Raw genomic sequence first — 25,547 nt, forward strand, 5'->3', positions numbered from 1 at the left:
ACCCTTCCCCCACAGTTGACCCAAGGTTCATAACCCACTATGGACCCAACCAGCAAACAACGAAGCCTGCCTGCCCGCTGGGAAGGCCGGAGCGTATTGAACAGCAGTGGACAGATAGTATTGTCTATCAGGAAAAAGATTTTTTCAAGTGCGACACCAAATTTGAAGAGGTACTCCAGGCCAGGAACCCTCTCAATTCAAAATCAGGCAGCCATGGAATTGTCCAAAGTGGGGTGCTATTCATGAGATGTTGTTGCAGCTGTAGCATGGCTTAGCTGGAACACTCCCCACCTACTCACTAATAATCAGTACATCTCCACTCTTATGTCTCCCTACACTTCTCCCCGGGAACTCCGTTCATTGGATAAATCTCTCTTATCTGTACCCTTCTCCAGACTCCGCTCCTTTTATCTTGCTGCACCATATGCCTGGAATGAACTTCCTGAGCCAGTACATCAAGCTCCATCTCTGGCCGTCTTGAAATCTAAGATAAAATCCCACCTTTTTGATGCTGCTTTTAACTCCTAACCCCTATTCACTTGTACTGTACTCATGTATGCTTTATCATTCCTACCTTAGTAATTCCCTTATCCCTTATTTATCCTGTTTGTCTGTCCCGATTTGACTGTAAGCTCTTTAGAGCAGGGAATGTCTCTTCATGTTCAAGTGTACAGTGCTGCGTACGTCTAGTAATGCTATAGAAATGATAAGTAGTAGTAGTAATATTAGTGGAAATTGGGGACTCCCATACCCCACTGAACTGTTAGTTTGCATAACATTTCTCTATTCACTTGGGACAGAATACTCGCCGATTGAGCCAGATAAAAAAGTGCTTAGGCATGGGGATTGGCAGGGCCATAAATGTATAGAGCAATTTAGGAAACAAGGATATTTTGAGTGCCTGTACTCATCCATACCAACAGATGTTGAGGCCTTCCTACCTATTGAAATCATCCATAAAAGCCTAACCTTTGTACAAATGGGAGATATCTACCATTCATTGTATTCCCAGATATGTGATAGTTCATGATGCTCATTAAAATGGGAATCGTTTTTTTCAACTGAGAAACCAATGGCTCCATAATGGTTAAATTCAAAATCTCTGATTTGGACATATTGGCCTTAAAGCCAGACACATGGCCATAAGACTGTAAGGTGGTCATTACATGGGACAAGGAGGCCATCGGTGTTGTCAAAGCTAGGAGTATGTCATCAGCGAAAAGCATGATCTTATGGGTGACCCCTTCACGCTATTCCTCGAATCCCAGAATGTACCCGCACCCGGGATGCCAAGGGCTCAATGGAAAGGGTGAACAGAAGTGGACAGTACACAGCCCTGTCAGATCCCCCTACGTAATTCGAAGGGCTCCATGTACGTCCCATTGATTCTCACACTAGCTAGTGGTTGTCTATATAGCAATTGTATGCTATCTAAATAGCAACACTCAATGCTCACATGCTGGAGAGCCCCAAACATAAAGGGCTATTGTACCCTGTCAAATGCTTTTTTCACATCAACCGAATTCAACAATGCAGGACCCCTAACCTTCTTGGCTTGCTGAATAATGTGGAGGGCCTAATGAGTTTTGTCAAAGGTTTGCCTCCCTGTTATAAACCAGCCTGATCAGGATGCACAATACAAGCTATCACTTTCTGTAATTGTTCTGCCAATATTTTTGTGAAAAGTTTGTAGTCCCTCCCCAATAAGGAAATAGGCCTATAGGAAGCACAAAACTGAGGGTCTTTGCCGGGTTTAGGAATGACAGTAACACCTATGAGTCGCCAAGAATATGGCAATACTGTATTATCTTGAAAGGAGTTAAAGACTCGGAGAAACAGAGGGGCCAAATGTTTCCCAAAACATTTATAAAAACGATTTGTATACTCATCAAGCCCTGGGGCTTTCCCATTTGGGAGGCTTTTAATCACCCAAAGAACCTCATTACTCACTATAGGGCATGATAATTGGTCAGCTTCTAATGGGGTAAGTGAAGGTATATCCACACTCGCTAAATACTGAGAAATATTCTCTTGTGATAGGACCTGCCCCAAACCATATTGTTCTGTGTAATATTTTACAAATATTTCTCTAATGTCTTAGGGGTGTGGCACTCTCGTATTTTGTATTACCAAATATGAGTTTGGCTGCAGTGTTTTGGGCTGTTTGAAGTTTCTTGATGATTTGATCTTTACAGCCTGCGTAGAGTGCATTACAGTAGTCTAGGTGACTTAGCACCACTGATTGTACCAGTCTGCGAAATATATCCCTTGGGAAGAAAGGTTTTACTCTTTTGAGTTTCCACATTGAGTGGAACATTTTCTTTGTTGTATTCTTCACATGGCTTTCTAGTGTGAGATTTCGGTCAATGGTAACTCCAAGAATTTTCAGGCTGTCTGAGACGGGGAGGGAGAAGTTTGGTGTGATTATAGTAGTGGATTTACTCATGTTATGTTGTGATGAGAGGATGAGACGTTGTGTTTTTTCAGCATTAAGTTTTAATTGAAATGCATCCACCCATGAGTTCATGACTTGGAAGCTGTGGTTGATATCATTAGTGATTTCATTTAGATCATGATTGAATGGGATATAGATTGTGACATCATCTGCGTATATGTATGGATTGAGGCCTCGGTTAGATAACAATTTGGCCAGAGGTGTCTTCATTAGATTAAAAAGAGTCAGTGAGAGTGGTGATCCTTGGGGAACTCTGCATACAGGTTTCCATGGAGCTGATGTATTCAAACTAGATTTCACTTGGTATGTTCTTGCGGTTAGGAAACCTCTGAACCAGTTACGAACGTTTCCACCAACTCTGAAGTATTCTAAGATGTTTAATAATATTTTATGGCTTATGTTGAACAAAAGCATAAAAATGTTGAATAAAAGTATAAAAAATTGAAGTGGAATGCTTCAAAAAAAAACATGCAGAGCTAGCTGTTTCAACACTAAAACCTCCTGGGACATGATGGGGCCCACATTAGCCAAAGGCAGGCTCCAGAAAGTCTGTGGATAATGGGAACCAGATGCAGCATATGTTCTGCTATACATTAAGAATTTATGGTATGTTACAGCCTGCCTGCATACAGCCTGCAAGCACGTGATATCAGGAGAAGATTATAAGGAGAGGGAACAAAGAAATAAGTAAGCATTTTGAATTTCTCTTTGTCTGTGTATAGCATTTTGATTTGCCTTAAGCTTGCTGTATATTGCTTGTGTGTAGATATGCTTTGAGTACAGAAATGCTTCCTGCAATAGCCCATTGAGCTATGCAGAAAAATTGTAAATACACTGTTTATATTAAATATCGTCTAGCCTTCTCTACAAAAGTGGCGGCATCCTTTTCTTCAAAGTGGCGAGCCAGCCAGGAGTAGGAGTAGGAGTAGGCCGCACACGGAAAAGAGAAGGCGAGACGAATAACAAATTAAGTGTGTGTTGTTAATGAAGTTTTTTTACAGGATTTTGAGAGAGCAAGCGTTGTTTAAGCCTAATTTCTGTGCTCCACTGATGTGGGATTGATCAAACTGCTGAACTGGACATATAGGCTACGACTCCTGGGCTTGCTAAAGAGAAATAAGAAGACGCGTGAGTAAGCTTACATTGTGGACTTAGGTATATTTGTTTAGTTTTATAGTTTTCTTTTTTGTATATTTTCTTGGTTTAGGTGCAGTAGTATATTTTTGTAGATTGTGGCTTTATAGGAGAAATTGTAATAGTCAGAATACAATGAAAGGGAAAGGGGCAGATAAGAAAGAAAAGCCTCCTGTATATGCTATGTATTTAGATTTAGATAGTTCAAAAAAATGCTCCCCTTTGCAGCATGTCATAGAATTATTCCCATTAGAAAAAAAACAGATTGAAAAAATACATGAGAAATGGTATGATGCAAAAGATTCTTTTTTGAGCTGGTCTCAGTATGGATCGTTTGAAAAAATACAGCAAGAGCGGGAAAAGCAACCTTTTGTTCAGCCTGAAGGTTGAGGAATGTCATCTGTTTTTGATTTCTCGGGTGTCTGGCTTGGCTTCAGGAAGAACTGAAATTTTTTTGTTCCTTTTAAAAGATTGTTTTAGATTAGATTTAAATAAGTTTGATTTTGTCTTATAAGGTGATCTCTGTTTATTTTAAAATATGTGTTATTCTGTTTCTAGTTCTCTATGTGGAATGTCTTTGCAATTTAACTTTGTTTGACTCTTTTTTAAGTGAGATTCCTGCAGTGTTAAGAGATCATCTGGCTTAAATTAGTCACAGTCCTAGCTAGTTCTGTGTGTAGGGCTAATAGGGGAAAGAGGTGATTTAAAATCTTTAATAACATCTGACCAATATGATTTGTCAGCAATATGGTTACTATGCTTCAGAATGTTATCAGAATGCAGGAATGCCCCAAGTACAAATGCAGACGCAGCAAGGATTGATGCCACAAGTAATAGGGATGCCTGTGAGTGCCCCGCAGACTGCAATACAGCAGCCAGCGACGCAATCACAGGGACCAGGGGCTGCAGTACAGAGACAGGGTACTGTAAATGCTTTTCCAACTTGGCAGAATATTCCAGACCAATGCTATTGACTGGAAGCAAACCCGTGTCAGGAGGAGGGAATGATTTTCAGATTAGACACAAGGGAACTCTTTATTACATTGACAATTGGCAAATATGGAACTCCTGTGAGATTTTTGATAGATACAGGGGCGAGTACCTCTGTATTGTGTGCAAAACCACAGGGAGTTAAGCTTTCAAATCAGTATAGAACAACAGTGGGATTTACGGGGATAGAACAAAGAAAAAGGCTAACAGAACCGACTCTGGTGCGACTGGAATGCCAACCGCACGGTTCAAGGGAGGCTGTGGTACCCTTTTTAGTGGCACCTGATTGCCCAGTAAATTTGTGTGGTAGAGACTTATTGTCTCAATTAGGACTGTGTTTAGATTTTGGAAATAAAGAAATACCAAGTTTGCTCACCATGGTTCAACAGTTGAATAATGAAAATAAAGTAAGGGTTATGGAAGAATTACCACAACATATTTGGAGTACAAGTGATTCACCATATGGACTAGCTGTAAATGCAAAACCCCATAAGATAGAATTAATAGAAGGGGCAAAGGGGCCGAAGCAAGACCCTTACCCCATACGACCTAAATTAGTATCCAAAACCCTGGAGCACATTGATAAATTATTGAAATGTGGTATTATTGAACCTTCAGTATCCCCGTACAATACCCCATTGTTTCCAGTCCCGAAAGGGGAAAACAATGTAAGGATAGTACATGATTTAAGAGAGCTAAATGAAGTTACAAGAAATCAATTTCCGATTTGTGCAAATCCTGCTACTCTTTTGCATACCCAGAATATATATGCATATAACACTGTTATTGACTTGTCTAATGCATTCTTTTCAATACCTCTTCATCCAGAGTCTAGGGATTTGACGTCATTTATAGTACAGAATGAGGCATACAGGTGGACTAGGATGCCTCAAGGCTTTACTGATAGTCCATCGGTATTCTCAAAACAACTAATGATGGATTTAAAGGATTTCAGGAGTCAATTGCCTGACACGGTGTCATTGTTTGTCTATGTAGATGATATTCTACTGTCTGCTGAGACTGAAGCAGAATGCCTAGATTGGACTACAAAATTATTTTTGTTATTAGGAGAGTTAGGATATAAATGTAATAAGGAAAAATGTGTTATAGCTCAGTCTACTGTCACCTTTTTAGGACAAAATGTTTCAGCAGAACATAAGGTCATTATACCGGAAGTTATATCTATTTTAAATGAAACTCCGGTACCGCAAACAGTTACCCAGTTACGTGCTGTTTTGGGAATGTTAAATTACTGCAGACAATGGATACCAAATTATACACAAAAAGTAATGAGACTTTATAAACATTTGAAACTGCCCGCAGCCACACCAAAGAATACACTAATTGTATTGGAAGAACAGGATAAGATGGTATTGGCTAAGATTGTGAGGGATTTATTATCTCCAGGACCGTTAGCAGTAATAGATATCCAATCACCTGTGCATTTGTGGGTAAAAGACATGGGAAATAGTTGGGCAGCTATGATTAATCAAAATAATGAAGTAAATGCACCAGTAGCTTTTTTATCAGGCTCTTTTAATCATGTGGAGAAGGGAATGAAAGAAATACCAAAGTTACTGACAGCTATTGTGGCAGCAATAGGCAAATGGAGAGCACAAATGCCTTTTGTTCCTATTGTAATACATACTAACCACACGATTAAAACGCTGTTGAGCCCTAGTCAGACGGCATTGACAGCCACTAGATTTGGAAAATATCAAGCAGTACTTTTAGGACAAGATATAAGAATAATACCATTAACTAAAGAACAGAGAAATAAGATAGATCTGCTTTTTCCTGTCGATCAAGAGGGTGAGATCGATACTATAGAAATCCCTACATTTCACTGTCTTACTTTTGAACCCTTATCTGATGGATTAATATGGTTTACAGATGGAGCTTGTGAAAGGACTGTTGCAGGCTTTGCCTGCGTGCAGGTAGATGAGAATCTAAGAAAGATAATGCAAGTACAATATAAAACCCCTCCTAACCAGACTGCACAGCATGCTGAACTTTTAGCCGTTATTACGGCCTTACAACACACTGATATGACTCAAAATGTCACTATATATACTGATAGTGGTTACGTTGCAAGTTCACTACAGTATCATATATTAAAATGGCAACGTAGGGGGATGATAACCAGTGCAGGTAAAAATTTACAACATTACACATATTGGAAATTGCTGTTTGAAATTTTGGCAAGAAGGGAACGTGAAGGTAGAAAAACTGCAGTTGTGTGGACCCCGGCCCACACTGAAAGGCCAACCTTTGAGGCACTAGGTAATGCAATGGCTGATGCAGTAGCAACGGAGGTGGTTAAGCAAAGTGAAAAGATTTTGTATAATACTAGACAGACACAGGAAGGGCCACTTACGAATGTAGATCAGATTGAAATGTGGCAGCCAGAGGGACAGGAAAGTGAAAAATGGTTGAAGAGAGGATGTATGAAATTGGGAAGTGAATGGTTTAATGCAGAAGAAGGATTACCTTGTATGCCAATGAGCCAGGCGATTAAGGTATTGGCTGAGTGGCATGCAACCATGCATTGGAATAAGGAAACAATGAGGCAACAGTTTGAGCAAAGATTTTGGACTTTAAAAATTGATAACTTGATTCAACAGGTTGTGCAGAATTGCATGGTATGTAATATTAACATACCTAAACGAGGTCCTAAAATATCGCCTGGGACACTTCCAATACCAGAAGGCCCAGCAAAAGAATGGTATATTGATTTTACCGATATGATTGTTCCAGTACAGGGAAAAAGGTATTTGTTAGTTTGGGTGGATGCTTTTTCAAGGTGGATAGAAGCATTTCCATGTAAAAGGGAGACAGCACATGAAGTGGTACAATGCCTGGTAACTCATATTATGCCAAGACATGGGTGTCCATCTAGAATAATTTCTGATAACGGGACACATTTTAATAACAGTGTTTTGAAAGAAATGGCAACGATTATGGGTTTAACACACAGAAAAGTATCAGTGTATCGCCCCACCTCCAATGGTTTGGTGGAACGCTACAATGGTATTTTAAAAACTAAATTGAGAGTATTACTGAAGGCTTTAAACAAGGAAACAGCAGGTAAACCATATACCTGGCTTGATTTGTTACCATTAGCTTTGATGGTTATAAGGGCCCAACCTAATGGGCGTACTAAATTGACCCCATTCCAAATTCAGACAGGACGTCATTTCTTCCCGATGCAGACAGCAAGTACTGATAGCACAGCTCAGTACTGGCAAAAGCTACAACCTATGTTGAACCTGACAAGTGATATGATCCGAACAAATGTAATATCACAGGCAGGAACTACTAATGATGTTTGTGCTTTTAAAGTAGGTGACCTAGTGCTACGAAAGAACTTTACACATAAAACATGGAAGGATCCTGTGTATGTAGGGCCTTTTGCTATCACGGCCCTTACTCAGACCGCTGCCTGTCTGGAAGGTCATACTTCTTGGATACACTTATCAGATATTCGACGAACTAATAATATTGAAATGGACAAAGAATAAACAAACATGTCCCGAAACATGATGGTATTGGGATGTTGTTGTTTGTTAATGGACAATGAACACATATGATAATAGACTTGTTGCAGCGGCCAAAATGTTGAATTTGACTGATTGTATCATATGTGCCCACATCCTTGTCCTTGCCAGCTATGATATATGGGACTACAATGATAAAATCATGTCTGTTATCCCAATAATACCTGTGTAAGGGACTTCATTGGACAAATGAGACTATTTATAAGCAAGCCTTGCTTATGGACAAGTGCCCACAGACATCATGTTGGTGTCTGATTAATAGTATGACAACTGAACACATTCCCCCGATAAAGTGCACTTACATGCAGAATGTTGTAACAACTGATTCAATGAATGTTATGCTTTTAATTTGTGTAATTTTTAATGCCACATCAGCTAATGAAAAGTAAGAATGAATGACAGTGCACTTCCCTTTAATGAAGCTCACTGTCCTATAAATTATATACCTCAAGAGATATAAATTTTGTACCCTAGTACAATTGAATCTGTTTAATGCAACATGTATTAGCATGTTTGCAAAGATGTGCCAGGATGCTTTTAAAATGATAATGGTAACTGAAATCCAGAATGAATAGAACTTTAATATGTCAACAGATTGAAAGATGTATGATAAAGATGATGAAAAGACAGAGCTTGCAGGCACAGCATATCATAAATAACAAGGGGGAGGAGATTTAGAAGGGAGGAAAGGAAACAGACTGGAGCTAAAACAGATGTTTGAGGCCTGAAACAATCAGTCCTCAAAAGGGAGGATTTGTTGAACAAAAGCATAAAAATGTTGAATAAAAGTATAAAAAATTGAAGTGGAATGCTTAAAAAAAAAACATGCAGAGCTAGCTGTTTCAACACTAAAACCTCCTGGGACATGATGGGGCCCACATTAGCCAAAGGCAGGCTCCAGAAAGTCTGTGGATAATGGGAACCAGATGCAGCATATGTTCTGCTATACATTAAGAATTTATGGTATGTTACAGCCTGCCTGCATACAGCCTGCAAGCACGTGATATCAGGAGAAGATTATAAGGAGAGGGAACAAAGAAATAAGTAAGCATTTTGAATTTCTCTTTGTCTGTGTATAGCATTTTGATTTGCCTTAAGCTTGCTGTATATTGCTTGTGTGTAGATATGCTTTGAGTACAGAAATGCTTCCTGCAATAGCCCATTGAGCTATGCAGAAAAATTGTAAATACACTGTTTATATTAAATATCGTCTAGCCTTCTCTACAAAAGTGGCGGCATCCTTTTCTTCACTTATCATGTTGAATGCGCTGGACATGTCGAATTGCAGGAGAAGTATACTGTTGCCTGTTGCAATTGCTTGTTTAAATTTAGTTAGAAGAGTAGTTAGTACTGTTTCGGTGCTGTGGTTGGACCGAAATCCTGATTGAGAGTCATGAAAAATAGAGAATTTGTTTAAATATTCGGTAAGTTGTTTAGTTACCATACCTTCCATTAGTTTAGTTACCATAGGGATAGATGCTACCGGGTGGTAGTTGGTTAAGTCACTTGTTTTTTTCTTTGAATCCTTAGGTATTGCGGTGAGAAGAATATTTCCTTTATCCTTTGGGAAGAGACTGTGTTGTAGCATGTAATTTAAATGCATCGTGAGGTCTGTTATGAATCGTTGAGGGGCAAATTTTATAAGGTTGTTGGGGCATATGTCTAGTTTGCAGTGGGATTTGGTGAACCTGTTGATCACTTGGGAGATGGTATCCTCCAAGAATATGTCGAAGATTATCCAGGTTCGATCTATTGGAAGGTCATTGGGGGTTGGATCTAGACAGTCAAGGAATTTTACGTAATTGATGGAATTAGTTGGTATCGTGAGTCGTAACTTTACAATTTTCTCATTGAAGTATTTCGCAAGATTGTCTGCTGATGGGGTGTCTGTGATGTTTGAAGTAACCGTTGAGGTATCCAATAGTTTGTTCACAAGTTGGAAAAGTTTATGTGAATCTTTGTAATCTGGCCCTATTTTAGTTTTGTAATATGATCTTTTGGTTTGTCTAATGGCATATTTGTATTTTTTTTTGTAATTGTTTCCAAGCGTTAAGTGTGGATTCGTCTTTCTTTTTCTTCCAAGCTCGCTCTAACCTTCTGACTTGTGTTTTTAGTTTTTTCAATTCTTCATTAAACCATGGTATTGAATTCTGTCTGCGTGAAGTTCTAGTTTGCAGTGGTGCTATATTGTCTAATATGCTTCTGCATCTGTTGTCCCATTCTAGAAAAAAGTATTTAGAGTCTATTTGTGCTGACCATTCGTTATTGTAGATTTGTTGCCAAAATATTAGCGGGTCAATTTGGCCTCTTGTGGTATAAGTTATGCGTTCTTGACTATGGTGTATGTCTTTTTTTCGCCAATGTAGGGAAACGTTTAGTTTGTAATGGTCAGACCATGGTACGACTGACTGTCCACTTTGCATCTGTTAGTATGAGATTTAAATCTGGAGAGAATCTGTGTGTAATGATGTCAAGTGTATGTCCTTTAATGTGGGTTGCTTGCATATTTGGACAGTGGAGATCCCATAGTTGGAAGAAATCCTTGCATTCACATACATAAGTTGAATTAGGGTCTTCTAGATGAAGGCTGATATCCCCTAATATGAGTAGGTTCGAGTTGGATACACGTGTTCGATATGAAGTCCAAGAAGTGTGATTGGCAGTCATGCCAATTACCTGGTGGTCTGTAAAACAGGACATTTAAGTGGTCAAGCAGGTTTGAGTGGTTAATTCTAATTGAGACAATTTCAAGTTAAGGGATTATGGATTCAGCTGTTGTTGTTACGATGATGTGGGATCTGTAGATTACAGCTATGCCTCCACCTCGTTTTTCGTTTCTTGTCCAGTGGGTGATTTCATATCCTATGGGATAACAGCTTTTCGTGTGCGGGCAGCAAGTGTATTTCTTGCACAAATCCCACTCCCGCATTCAAATTCTTAGCTCCTTAAAAAGGAGCTGGCACTTAAATGGGGTATTTAGACCCCTAACATTTAAAGATATACAAACCAAATTTGCCATGTCTACAACAGACATACAGGAGGGCATGTAGCCACCCCCATCTCCCAAACCATCCTCTCACCAAAAAACCTGCAATAACCAAGCACAGATCAAGGTCAAAAAACAGAGTAGCATGGTAAGATGTATAAAGTATCCCCCAAATCCCCCATCCCCATTCTCCAAAACCAAACTGTAACACCTGAGCCATCAGTCAAAGATGCCAAGGTGCCACAGAGAGAAGAAAACTGAATTCACAGAATTATAACAACCAACAGTTGATAAAGAATTGCGTAACCTGCCAATCCTTCATCCTTACAGAAGTACAGTCACAACAGCTAGAGATCCAAAGTCTAGTCCCAGATGACAGCGCAGAAATGGTATCAAAAATAAAGGCTGTTGTATGCAGAAGGAAAATGTTTTCTCACACATTACTCCTCATAGTTGTTGATTAAGTGCTATAATGTCTTTCGGTTGATTGGATCGGATGCAGCTTGAAGCGTGATGTGCTCCCTCAAGACTAACTGCTGTGGGATCCATCGGTTCTGTCTCAGTAGCTATCAGCACACTTAAGATTTTTTGGACTACATCTTCAGAGTTCAGATATTCCGAGTCTTTCGGGATTCCCCGGAAGTGCAAGTTCCTCCGGTGGCTCTGATTGTCCAAAATATATATTGTTCTAGCCTTGTCCGCTTGCATTTTCTTGTCCATTGTCTGGAGTGCCTCAGTTTGCTCATCAAGGTGCATTTCCGTCTCCTCGACCTGTTTTCCAAAGTCAGTAAGCTCGTCTCTGAGTTCCACACTTAGCATCAAAAATTCAGTGTGCATTAGTTTAAGATCCTCTTTAATTTCTCTCATCCAAGTGTGGACCTCCGCTATTAGGTCTGAGGGTTCTATGCGTGGCCGTGTTGACTCAAACACTGACGGGTCTGAGGAGGCAGGCAGGCACCAGTGGGGAACCTCTGTCTGCCATATTCTCATCATGCAGGCCTGCAGCTGCCACAGTGCAAAAGGCAAATTCCTTCAAATTTACCTTTTTTTGCTGAGTGCCACTCATGCATTTAGAGAGCCAAGCACCCCCGCAGACAGTCCTTGTTCAGTTTTTCCAGCTAAAAACCAGGATGGTGCTGATAAACACAGCTTGGTCTTCTCAGTGTGGCATGCTACACTCTTAGGCAGCTGTTCAGTGGGATAACATAGTAAATGACGGCAGAAAAAGACCTGCATGGTCCATCCAGTCTGCCCAACAAGATAAACTCATATGTGCTACTTTTTGTGTATACCCTACTTTGATTTGTACCTGTCCTCTTCAGGGCACAGACCGTATAAGTCTGCCCAGCACTATCCCCGCCTCCCGCCACCGGCTCTGCCACCCAATCTCGGCTAAGCTCCTTCGGATCCATTCCTTCTGAATAGGATTCCTTTATGTTTATCCCACGCATGTTTGAATTCTGTTACCGTTTTCATTTCCACCACCTCCCGCAGGAGGGCATTCCAAGCATCCACTACTCTCTCCGTGAAAAAATACTTCCTGACATTTTTCTTGAGTCTGCCCCCTTCAATCTCATTTCATGTCCTCTCGTTCTACCGCCTTCGCACCTCCGGAAAGGTTCGTTTGCGGATTAATACTTTTCAAATATTTGAACGTCTGTATCATATCACCCCTGTTTCTCCTTTCTTCCAGAGTATACATGTTCAGGTCATCAAGTCTCTCCTCATACGTCTTGTAACGCAAATCCCTTACCATTCTCGTAGCTTTTCTTTGCACCGCTTCAATTCTTTTTACATCCTTCGCAAGGTATGGTCTCCAAAATTGAACACAATACTCTAGGTGGGGCCTCACCAATGACTTATACAGGGGCATCAACACCTCCTTTCTTCTGCTGGTCACACCTCTCTCTATACAGCCTAACAACCTTCTAGCTACGGCCACCGCCTTGTCACACTGTTTCGTCGCCTTCAGATCCTCAGATACTATCACCCCAAGATCCCTCTCCCCGTCCGTACCTATCAGATTCTCCCCGCCTAACACATACATCTCCCGAGGATTTCTATTCCCTAAGTGCATCACTTTGCCTTTCTTCACATTGAATTTTAATTGCCAAATCTTAGACCATTCTTCTAGCTTCCTCAGATCCTTTTTCATGTTTTCCACTCCCTCCCGGGTGTCCACTCTGTTACAGATCTTAGTATCATCCGCAAATAGGCAAACTTTACCTTCTAACCCTTCGGCAATGTCACTCACAAATATATTGAACAGAATAGGTCCCAGCACCGATCCCTGAGGCACAACACTGCTCACCTTTCCCTCCTTCGAGCGAATTCCATTCACCACCACCCTCTGGCTTCTGTCCGTCAACCAGTTCCTAATCCAGTTCACCACTTCAGGTCCTATCTTCAGCCCATCCAGTTTATTTAAGAGCCTCCTGTGGGGAACCGTGTCAAATGTTTTGCTGAAATCTAAGTAGATTACGTCCATAGCTCGTCCCTGATTCAATTCTCCTGTCACCCAATCAAAGAACTCAATGAGATTCGTTTGGCACGATTTCCCTTTGGTAAAACCATGTTGTCTCAGATCTTGCAACTTATTGGCTTCCAGGAAATTCAGTATCCTCTCCTTCAGCATCGCTTCCATTACTTTTCCAATAATCGAAGTGAGGCTTACCGGCCTGTAGTTTCCAGCTTCTTCCCTATCACCACTCTTGTGAAGAGGGACCACCTCCGCCGTTCTCCAATCCCTCGGAACCTCTCCCGTCTGCAAGGATATATTAAACAAATCTTTAAGAGGACCCGCCAGAACCTCTCTGAGCTCCCTCAATATCCTGGGATGGATCCCATCCGGTCCCATGGCTTTATCCACCTTTAGCTTGTCAAGCTGTTCATACACACTCTCTTCCGTGAACGGTGCTCTATCCACTTCAATCTCATTTGTACTTTTTGCAGTCCATCGCGGTCCTTCTCCAGGATTTTCTTCTGTGAAAACAGAACAAAAGTATCTATTTAGCAAATTTGCTTTTTCTTCATCATTATCCACATAGCGGTTCGCAGTATCTTTTAGTCTCACAATTCCCTTTTTAGTCATTCTCCTTTCACTTATATACCTGAAGAAATTTTTGTCACCCCTCCTTACATTTCTAGCCATTTGTTCTTCCGCTTTCGCCAGACGTATCTCTCTCTTGGCTTCTTTCAGTTTCACCCTGTATTCCTCCTTGTGTTCCTTTTCTTTAGTTTTTGTGTATTTCTGGAACGCCAACTCTTTAGCCTTTATTTTCTCAGCCACTTGCTTGGAGAACCATATCGGTTTCCTTTTTCTCTTGCTGTTATTTACTTTCCTTACATAAAGGTTTGTGGCCCTATTTATAGCTTCTTTCAGCCTGGACCACTGTCCTTCCACTTCTCGTATTTCCTCCCAGCCCATCATCTCCTTCCTCAGGTATTCCCCCATTTTACTAAAGTCAGCACGCTTGAAATCCAGAACTTTGAGTTTTGAGTGGCCGCTCTCCACTTTAGCTGTAATATCAAACCAAACCATTTGATGGTCACTGCTGCCCAGGTGGGCACCCACTCGGATATTTGACACGCTATCCCCATTTGTGAGTACCAGATCCAGTGTCGCTCCCTCCCTCGTGGGTTCCGTCACCATTTGTCTGAGCAAACCGCTTTGTAAAGCATCCACGATCTCTCTACTTCTTTCCGATTCCGCAGACGGAACCTTCCAATCTACATACGGCAGATTGAAATCTCCCAGCAACAGCACCTCTCTCTTGTTTCCCAACTTTTGAATATCTGCGATCAGGTCTTTATCTAGTTCCTCCAATTGTTTCGGAAGTCTGTAGACAACACCCACGTGTATAGAGGTTCTATCCTCTCTTTTTAAGGTGATCCATATCGCTTCTTCCTTTCCCCAGGTCCCTGTCATTTCGGTCGCCATGATATCATTTCTCACATATAGAGCTACTCCTCCACCTTTACGACTCTCTCTATCCTTCCTAAACAGATTATAGCCTGGTATGTTTGCATCCCATTCATGCGAACCATTTAGCCACGTCTCCGTGATTGCAACAATGTCTAAGTCTGCTTCCAACATCAGGGCTTGAAGGTCATGAACTTTATTGCTTAGACTGCGAGCATTTGTGGCCATCGCTTTCCATGTACATTTCCTGGTATGTGCTTCAACATTTGTGATTTGGGGTTGTCTTTTCTCTTTGGGTACCTTCATATCCTTTTGTTCCAACTTCATTTCTTTCTCTTCTGCCTCAGTTCTATTTTCAGGATCATCACCGTGCTGTAATGGAGCAAAAGAATTCTGTAGGGGCAACATTTGTGAGGGTGGATGCCTCTGGTGCACACAGCGAAGTCTGCCTGAGCCTACTGTGAACCATCTATTCCTAGGTGGTTTTATCCTTGGAGGCAGTGGTGTGAATTTGGCTTGATTCTGTGCTGCATGGTTTTGTGTAGTCTTAGAAGCTGCTTTAAGTGCATCTAATTCCTGTTTTACCTTACTGAGCTCCTGTTTTAAACTAGCAAGCTGATGACAGACAGGACAAGCCTTAAGTCTCCAGATAATTGGCCTTGAAACTGAAACACCACAATTATTACAGAGAATAAAAGTCATCCTGTTTGTTGGAATGGGAATGAACAGGTATGCTATGATAGGGTTAATACTGTGCAAGTATAACTTTACTCCTCAGCCATACATAGGCAACCAGAGGCAGTTGTAATTTGGGTGGAGTTAATTTGCAATAAGGAGAATAGTTAGGAAATTTATTTAGGAAGTGTCAGTCTTGGGGTGGGTGGGTTGAGGGGCAGGGTGGGGGGGGGGCTTAAAGTTTAAAACCTGTGGAATGTGTTTGTTTTAAAACCTATCTCCAGGAAAGGAAAAAAGTTCTAATACTTGCTAGCAGTTTTGAAATCTGAAATCTCCTTTTCAGATTTACAGATATCAATAAACCAGTTAGAAACAACAACAATCAAATCACAACAGGCAGAGCAGATTAAACAGAGCACACTATATTGCAGATTAAAACAGAGCACACTATATGCAGAATGAAACAGCAGAGCAGAATGAAAGTCAGATCACATTATTTTCAGAGCCAAGAGGTTTTTTTTTTTTATTTTTAGGAAAGATAGAAATGCAGTGACAATGATAGACAAGGAAAGAAGGAAGAGATGCCCAGAGAAAACACAGCCAAAGGATAGGGATAACCAAGGATTTAGCCAGCACAAGTCTTAGCTGTGTGAGTTTCCTTCAGACATTTTTGTAGTTCTAAACCATGATATTTAATTTTTCAATTGTGGGTCTTCATGGCTTATTGGTGTGGAGAAAAAAAACGCATACTTTTCCACAGTAATGGTATATTTTTTGCATCTTTATAAGAAAATAATGGCTATTTCATAAGAAAAAATACATATAGAGTTATAGCTTATGTTTATTCCACACTTGATATACTGCCTTTGTGTAGATATAGTCAAAGCGGTTTACATATACTATTTTTGCAGATATTTTTCTGTCCCTAAAGGGCTCACAATCTAAAATTATTTGTACCTTGGGCAATGGAGGGTTAAGTGACTGCCCAGGGTCACAAGATACTGCAGAGGGAATTGAACCTGGTTCCCCAGGATCTCAACCCAGTGCACTAACCATGCAAGTGAGATTTGAACCCAGTTCCCCAGCTTCTTAACCCACTGCACCAACCGTTAGGCTACTCCTCCACTAAACTGATCAGGAGGCAGTTTAGTTGCTCTCTGAAACACAGTATTTGAAATAGAGATTCTGAGCTGGATCCAGTTAGGTGGAATGAAATTTTTCTTTGAATGGGCATTTAATCCAGGCACAATTACATACTAAAACTTTAGATCAGCACAATCCTTGCGGATTGCGATTTGATAAAGAGTCTCAAATGTATGAAACTGATCAATCTTTTGTTTCCTGGTGGAATTTTATTGTAAGTAAATGTTAGCTTTTAACTTTGAAAACACTGAAACACCTAACAATGTCCAGTTGGGCAGCCAATTTCTCAGCAACTTACCGGGATGGAGGGCATTTTGGATGTTGGAACCCGAGGAAAGAGCAATGGTAGAGGCTCAAACTGGTGGAAGGAGCTGAAAGTTTCTATTCTGTTCACTTCTCCATTTCTTTCAGCATCTAAAGGAAATCAAACATGATCACACATTTAGGAACTATTTGGTGAAACCTCTGACCAATGTATACAATTCCCTGTGTGGGGAAGGAGAGGGACTTGCCATACAGAATGAGGAGGGCAGGTATGACAATTATTCCCAAGGAGGGCAAAGACCTGAAAGTGTGCAGGTCTTTTAGGACATTCTCTTTCAGGGGATAGACTTTAAGATATTAACCAAAATCCTGTCAAATAGGCCTCACTCGCAGTTACTGGAGCAATTACATGAAGACCAACTGGGATTTATACTAAGGTGTCAAATAAGTGACAACATATAGAAGGTTTTAAACCTGATTTGGATTGCCCAGTGGAAGCATAAGCCAGCAGTGCTGCCGCCAGTGTAAAAAAGACTTTTGAGAGGGTGGCCTGACCCCTTATGTTTTAGGTGTTAGCAAAGAGATGGATTGGGGCTCACTTCCTGGGTTGGGTGAAAACTAAGTGGTTTACATAATTAAGGCTAAAATACAAAAATATATAAAAAGAAAAGGGAACTGGAAAGTTACACCAGGAAGGTAGGCTACGATATCTCACTTAATAAGGAAAGGGGATAGAGGTAGTGAGTAATTAACCCTCAAAACTACAAAAGGAGGGCAGTAAATTGACAACACAAAAGTAAGACACAGCCCATGATTTACTGATGAGAGCTTCTCAAATAATATCAAGGAAAACCTACAAAACAATCTTCAAATAATGTTAAATGCCTTATTAAAAAATACATTTTTAGGACCTCTTTAAAATTCTTAAAGGAAAGTTCTATCCAAACATTTAAGGGCATAGAGTTTCAATGGGTAGGGGTAATTACAGAGAAACAGGTGGATCTGGCACCATGTAAATGAATTTGTAGATGCGAAATGATAAGTAGATGTTGATCAGTAGAATGCAAAGCATGTGTAGGTATATAGGGAAGATGGGGGAGTCTGGAGAGCAAAATCTGATGCATCAATGCAATACTTTAAAAGAGATATGGTGAGCTTTAACCACACCTTTTGGTTCCCATGGGAGTCAACAACCTGCAGTATAACAATCTTGTAGGTTGCTGATTATCATAGTAAATGAATAAGGTAAAATTATGTATAATCATACCTGATAATTTTCTTTCCATTAATCATAGCTGATCAATCCATAAACTGGTGGGTTGTGTCCATCTACCAGCAGGTGGAGATAGAGAGCAAACTTTTGCCTCCCTATATGTGGTCATGTGCTGCCGGAAACTCCTCAGTATGTCGATATCAAAGCTCCATCCGCAGGACTCAGCACTTAAGAGAATTACACCCACGAAGGGACACTCTGCCCAGCTCACCACTGCCGAAACGGGGGAGGGGAATTAACCCAGCTCATCCCCACACAAGTGGGGGAGGGGAATCCGTCCAGCTCATCCCCGCGGAGCGGGGGAGGGACACCACACCCGCCGATGCGGGGGGATCTGGCTTATCCTGCAACCGCAACCGCGGGAGGAGCTGACTGACCCTAACACCGCCGAAGCGGGAGGGGTACAAAGCTGCCCTACAGCCGCACGAAGCGGGAGGGAGTGCCGGCAGAATTTATGTCTCAATCCAGCCCCGTAAAACGGAGGGGAGAGGAATGCAGCAGCTCACTGTAACACAAACTCGTCTCAACTCTTGAAGAATCCAAGTGAAAGAAGAACTTGAACACGAAGTCCTCCTGAAGTAACTGAAGGCTAAACTTGAACCTAAAATTCAACCAGAATATAAACAGTACAGATATCTGGGAGGGGCTATGGATTGATCAGCTATGATTAATGGAAAGAAAATTATCAGGTATGATTATACATAATTTTACCCTCCATATCATCAAGCTGATCAATCCATAAACTGGTGGGATGTACCGAAGCAGTACTCACCCAGGGCGGGACATAGAAATCCCTGACCTCAACACTGAAGCTCCAAACCGGGCCTCCGCCCGTGCAGCCACAGTCAAACGGTAATGCTTGGAGAATGTATGAGCCGAAGCCCACGTTGCCGCCTTGCATATCTCTTCCAAGGAGACGGATCCGGCCTCTGCCATCGAGGCCGCCTGAGCTCTCGTGGAGTGAGCCTTCAGCTGGATAGGCGGCACCTTCCCCGCGGCCACATAAGCCGCTGCAATGGCTTCCTTGACCCATCTTGCCACTGTAGGCTTAGCAGCCTGCAGACCCTTACGAGGACCTGCAAACAGGACAAACAGATGATCCGATTTCCGGAAATCATTGGTCACTTCCAAGTATCTGATGATGACTCGTCTCACATCCAGATATTCAAGAGCGGAGTACTCCTCTGGGTAGTCCTCCCTACGAAAGGAAGGGAGACAGAGCTGCTGATTCACATGGAAGCGAGAACCAATCTTGGGCAGGAAGGAAGGCACTGTGCGAATAGTCACTCCTGCCTCAGTGAACTGCAGAAAAGGCTCTCGACATGAGAGCGCCTGGAGCTCGGAAACTCTTCTGGCTGAAGTGATAGCCACCAAAAAGACTGCTTTCAACGTCAGGTCTTTCAGAGATGCCCTCGACAAGGGTTCCAAAGGCGGCTTCTGCAATGCTCTTAGCACCAGGTTGAGATTCCACGCAGGCACCACTGAGTACAGAGGAGGGCGCAGGTGATTAACTCCCTTGAGAAAGCGCACCACATCTGGCTGCGAAGCCAGGGAAGCACCCTTCAGGCGGCCCCTGAAGCAAGCCAGAGCTGCTACCTGGACTTTAAGGGAACTGAGCGACAGGCCTTTCTCCAGACCTTCTTGCAGGAACGCCAACACTGAAGAAATTGGAGCAGTGAAGGGAGAAAGTGAGCCTGCTTCACACCATGCTGCAAAGATACGCCAAACCCTGGCGTAAGCAGTAGAAGTAGAGCGCTTCCTCGCTCTCAGCATAGTGGCGATGACCTTGTCTGAGAAGCCCTTCTTCCTCAGACGCTGCCGCTCAATAGCCAGGCCGTAAGACCAAAGGGAGAGGGATCCTCCATCACCACGGGACCCTGATGTAACAGGCCCTGCTCCACTGACAGCCGCAGAGGATCGTCGACTGAGAGCCTGAACAAGTCCGCGTACCAGGGACGTCTGGGCCAATCCGGACCCACCAGGATTACCCTGCCGGGATGCTTTGCCACCCGGTCTAGCACCCTGCCCAACATGGGCCAGGGCGGGAACACATAGAGGAGCTCTTGTGTCGGCCACTGTTGGAGAAGGGCATCTACTCCCAGGGATCGAGGGTCCCGTCCTCTGCTGAAAAAGCGCGGCACTTGGCAATTGGCCGATGACGCCATCAGATCTAGGCTCGGCTGGCCCCAGCGCTTCGTGATGTCCAAGAACGCCTGAGCAGATAGCTGCCACTCTCCGGGCTCCAAGGTATGGCGACTGAGAAAGTCCGCCTTGACATTCATGACTCCGGGAATGTGGGCCGCTGAAAGCTGCTCCAGGTTCGCTTCCGCCCACTGGCAAAGATTCATAGCCTCCTTGGCTAGAGGGGCGCTCTTGGTACCTCCCTGGCGGTTGACATAGGCCACAGCCGTGGCATTGTCCGACAGGACCCGTACAGGCTTCAACACCAGTACCGGGATGAACTCCAATAACACCAACCGAATGGCTCTGAGTTCCAGGAGGTTGATAGACCACTTGCCTCTGCAGGAGACTAGAGCCCCTGCGCTGTCCTTCCCAAGCAGTGGGCTCCCCAGCCCATCAAAGAGGCGTCTGTCGTGACGACAATCCACTCCGGGGTCACCAGAGGCAATCCTGCAGACAACTTGTCTGTCTGCGTCCACCAGCTCAGCGCCTTGCGCACTGCTGGATCCACGGGAAGGCGCACAGCATAATCCTCCGACATCGGAGTCCAGCGCAGCAGCAGAGATAGCTGTAGTGGTCTCATATGAGCCCTGGCCCAGGGCACTACTTCCATCGTGGCCGTCATAGAGCCCAACAGCTGCACGTAGTCCCAAGCCCGAATAGGAGAGGCTACTAGGAACTAGTCCACCTGAGCCTGAAGCTTGACAATCCGATTGTCTGGCAGGAACACTCTGCCCACTTGGGTGTCGAATCGAACTCCCAGATACACCAGGGACTGAGTCGGGCGCAGCTGGCTCTTCTTCCAGTTGATGATCCATCCCAGGGAGCTCAAAAGAGCAACTACCCGGTCCATAGCTTTGCCGCACTCTGCATAAGAGGGGGCTCGGATCAACCAGTCGTCCAGATAAGGATGGACTTGTACTCCTTCCTTTAGCAGGAAGGCCGCTATGACCCCCATTACTTTGGAAAAGGTCCGCGGAGCAGTAGCCAACCCGAAAGGGAGGGCTCTGAACTGGAAGTGTCGTCTCAGGACTGTAAAACGCAGAAAGCGTTGGAGAGGAGGCCAGATGGGAATATGCAGGTACGCTTCCTTGATGTCCAAGGAATCCAAGAACTCTCCTGCCTTCACTGCCGCTATAACAGAGCGGAGAGTCTCCATGCGAAAGTGCCTCACTTTCCAGGCCCGATTGACCCCTTTGAGGTCGAGGATAGGCCGGACAGAACCTCCTTTCTTTGGAACCACAAAGTAAATGGAGTAACGTCCCTTGCCAATCTGATTTTTTGGCACCGGAACGACCGCACCCAGGCGGATCAGGTTGTCCAAGGTCTGCTGCACTACCACAGCTTGACCGGAGACTTGCAGGGAGAGAGTACAAACCCGTCTCTTAAGGGTTGGCAGAACTCTAGCTTGTAGCCGTCTCTGATGACTTCCAGCACCCACGCGTCTGAAGTTATAGTGGTCCACTCGCCCAGAAACGAGGACAGCCGTCCTCCAATCTGCACTGGGGCGTGGACCAAGGCCCCGTCATTGGGTACGAGACCCTGGGGGAGGACCGGAGGGAGCACCTCCGGGACGGCGGTCTCTGCGAAAGGAATGCTGCTTGGGGGAGAAATTCCTCTTGAAGGAAGAGGGGGCAGAGGAACCCGACTTGCCCGGGCGGTACCGATGGGCTTCCTGCAACCGTCCTCTGGAGGCATCGGGACGAGTACTAACCCGAGCCCTGACCTCTGGTAATTTCTTGCCCTTAGACGTGCCGAGATCGGTCACGATTTTGTCCAGCTCGACCCCAAAGAGCAGCTTGCCTTTAAAAGGCAATCTAGCCAGGCGGGATTTAGAGGCGTGGTCAGCAGACCAATGTTTCAGCCAAAGCCACCGCCGCGCAGAGACTGTCTGAGCCATGCCTTTAGCTGAGGCTCTCCAGACATCATACAGCAAGTCTGCCAAATAGGCTAAGCCCGATTCCAGGGCCGGCCAATCAGCCCTCAAGGAATGATCCGAGGGGGAAGCCCGCTGCACCATAGTCCGGCACACCCTGGCCACATAGGAGCCGCAAACTGAGGCCTGCAAACTTAAAGCAGCTGCCTCAAAGGACAACCTTAAGGCTGCCTCCAATCTTCTGTCTTGGGCGTCCTTTAGGGCCGTGCCACCTTCCACCGGCAACGCCGTTTTCTTAGTCACCGCAGTGATTAAAGAATCCACGGTAGGCCACAGATAGGCCTCACGTTCACTCACAGCCAAAGGATAGAGGCGGGACATAGCCCTAGCCACTTTAAGGCTCGTTTCCGGGACATCCCATTGAGCCGCAATTAAGGTGTGCATGGCATCATGCACGTGGAAGGTTCTAGGCGGGCGCTTCGTCCCCAGCATAATGGCAGAGCCAACAGAGGCTGAGGGAGAGACGTCCTCCGGAGAGGAAATCTTCAAAGTGTCCATGGCCTGTAACAACAGGTTGGGCAAATCCTCTGGGCTAAAAAGCCGCGCTGCAGAGGGGTCATCCGCTCCATCCGAGCGGGGATCTATCTCCTCCAAGGAATCCGCAAAGGATCGTTGGGAGACCTCAGACACGCTGCCCTCATCTACATCGGAGGAGACAAAAGTCCTCCAAGGCCTGGAAATCAACCCGAGGGCGTTTACCTCTGGGAACCTCAACCTCTTTATCAAAAGAGGGAGCAGGGGCAGCGTTTTGCATGAGGAAAGCCTGATGCAGCAGCAAAACAAACTCGGGGGAGAAACCCCCCAGACTGTGCACTTCCGCAGCCTGGGCAACAGCCCTAGACGCACTCTCAACCGGCGCTCACAATAGCGGGGGAGAGACATGCTGCGCATCCAAAATGGCGTCCGGCGCGAAACTCCGTGAAGGAGCCGCGCGGGAAGAACGGCGCTTAACTTTAGCCGCTTTTGTGCCGTCGCCCAAATTAAGGGCGTTCATGGCATTAATGTCTCCAACCTCAAGGGCGGCCCCGAAGAAGCCGTCCGAGCCGCGTGGCCGGCCAAGATGGCGGAGGCGAGGAGCGGGGGATGGGCGTTTATGGCGGGAAAAAACCGCCACGCCGGAGGAACGACCGGGACATTCATCGGTCACTAAACTATCACTCATCAAGGGCGAATCAGGTTGTAAAACCCCCGCATCCCCTCTAGAAGCGCTCCAGCGATCCGGGGAGCGACCCTTTGCGCCCTCGCCCTCCGACGCCATTGCCACGAGGAGAAGAATCGGGGAACCCCCTGCCCGCTATAAAAAGGTAAAATTACCTGCTTGCCGCTCCGAGCTGTAACGAACTGGTGTCCCAGTGAGTAGCTGCAATGAACGTTTAAAGAAACGTCGAATTAAACGCCTTTAAAGACGTTTAAAAATATATATATTTTTTTTTTTTTTTTTTTTTAAACGGAGCCAGCGGGAGGGGGGAGAAAAGGAGGGACCTGGCACCACCAGGTTTGCACTTGCTCAAAAGAGCCCTCAACCCCAGGCCTCAACAAAACCTAAGGATTAGGCTTGGAGGCCTAGCCAGAGCTGCTGCTGTGTGTGACCACCACCTGCTGAGATAGAGAACATACTGAGGAGTTTCCGGCAGCACATGACCACATATAGGGAGGCAAAAGTTTGCTCTCTATCTCCACCTGCTGGTAGATGGACACAACCCACCAGTTTATGGATTGATCAGCTTGATGATATGGAATGCCGATTATGAGCCGACTCACAGGCAGCATTGTTCCAGTGGCCTGGGAGCATTGTGTCTCAAAGCTGCAGCCTGATGTTCCTGGGTCAGTGTCTAAAGGGGCCAACAACACACCCCTTCCCCAAAATCGCATTACCAGCCCCTGATCAAGCCCCCCCCCCATGCCCACCTCCCTGATCACGTGCTCCCATCCCCCAAAGAGCTCCCCCTCCCACTATTGTGGGCCTACCAGCCCTGTACCTTGTGGTCCAGTGGTCTCCAAAATAGACTGCTTTAGCCTGTTGTTCCTGGGTGAGAGCCTAAAGGAGCCAATGCCATGCCTCTCCCCCAAATTTACATTACCAAGCCCCTGATCAAACCCATCTCCCCAATCACATCCTCCCACCTTGCAAAGGGCTCCCCCTCCCATCACTGTGGGCCTACCATCCTTGTACCTGGTGGTCCAGTGGTCTCCAAAATAGCCAGTAGGGGTAAGGTTTCCATACACAAGACTATCAATAGGGGGTGCCATTTTGGAGATGGCACCAGCAGGGTAGAGGTAATTAGGGATTACTCCTGCCTGAAGGCCACTAGACTACCAGCTACAGAGCTGGTAGGCCCACGACGGTGGTAAGGGCCCTTTAGGAGGTGAGGGGAGGATGTGATTGGAGGGAGGGGGCATTTAATCAGGGGATGGAAAGATATGATGGGTAGGGTGGGCAGGGCAAGGCAAGCTGCATTAAAGCTTTTTAAGTCACGTTAATGGACAAATAACGCGACAAGGCCCTAGTATAGCTTGACCACTTCCTCCCTTAGGAAGGGTGAGGATGACTTTGAGGTCCCATGACACAGACGGAGGTTTGACAGGAGGCTTTGTCAAAGGCAAACCTCTCATGAAGCAAACAACTAAAGGCTGTCCAGAGATGGGCTTACCTTTCACATGGTGATGGTATGCATTTATTGCACTGAGGTGAACCCTTATGGAGTTGGTCTTAAGACCAAACTCAGAGAGGTGCAGAAGGTATTCAAGCAGGGTCTGTGTAGGGCAAGAAAAAGGATCTAGGGTCTTGTCCTCGCATCAGATGGCAACCCTCCTCTATTTCAAAGAATAACACCTCTTGGTAGAATCTTTCCTGAAAGCCATCAAGATCCTACAGATACTCTCAGAAAGATGCAAGGAAGCAAATTCTAAGCTCTGAACTTCCACTACTACTACTACTTATCATTTCTATAGCACTACTAGATGTGTGCAGCGATGTACACTGAACATGAAGAGACAATCCCTGCTTGACAGAGCTTACAATCCAATTAGG

At 44.4% G+C, this 25,547-nt stretch overlaps 1 protein-coding gene across 1 annotated transcript in view; it reads right to left on the minus strand.

The window, feature by feature from the left end:
- Nucleotides 1-25,547, minus strand: part of FAM149B1 (family with sequence similarity 149 member B1) — a gene marked incomplete at its 5' end in the record, with an annotated part of 149,370 nt that overhangs the window by 63,056 nt on the left and 60,767 nt on the right. The window contains one exon of the mRNA XM_030204994.1: nucleotides 17,161-17,276. Coding sequence (XP_030060854.1) covers nucleotides 17,161-17,276 — 116 coding nt within the window. The remainder of the gene's footprint in view (nucleotides 1-17,160; nucleotides 17,277-25,547) is intronic.

Source organism: Microcaecilia unicolor, chromosome 5 (genome assembly GCF_901765095.1).
Source record: "Microcaecilia unicolor chromosome 5, aMicUni1.1, whole genome shotgun sequence".
NCBI lineage: Eukaryota > Metazoa > Chordata > Amphibia > Gymnophiona > Siphonopidae > Microcaecilia > Microcaecilia unicolor.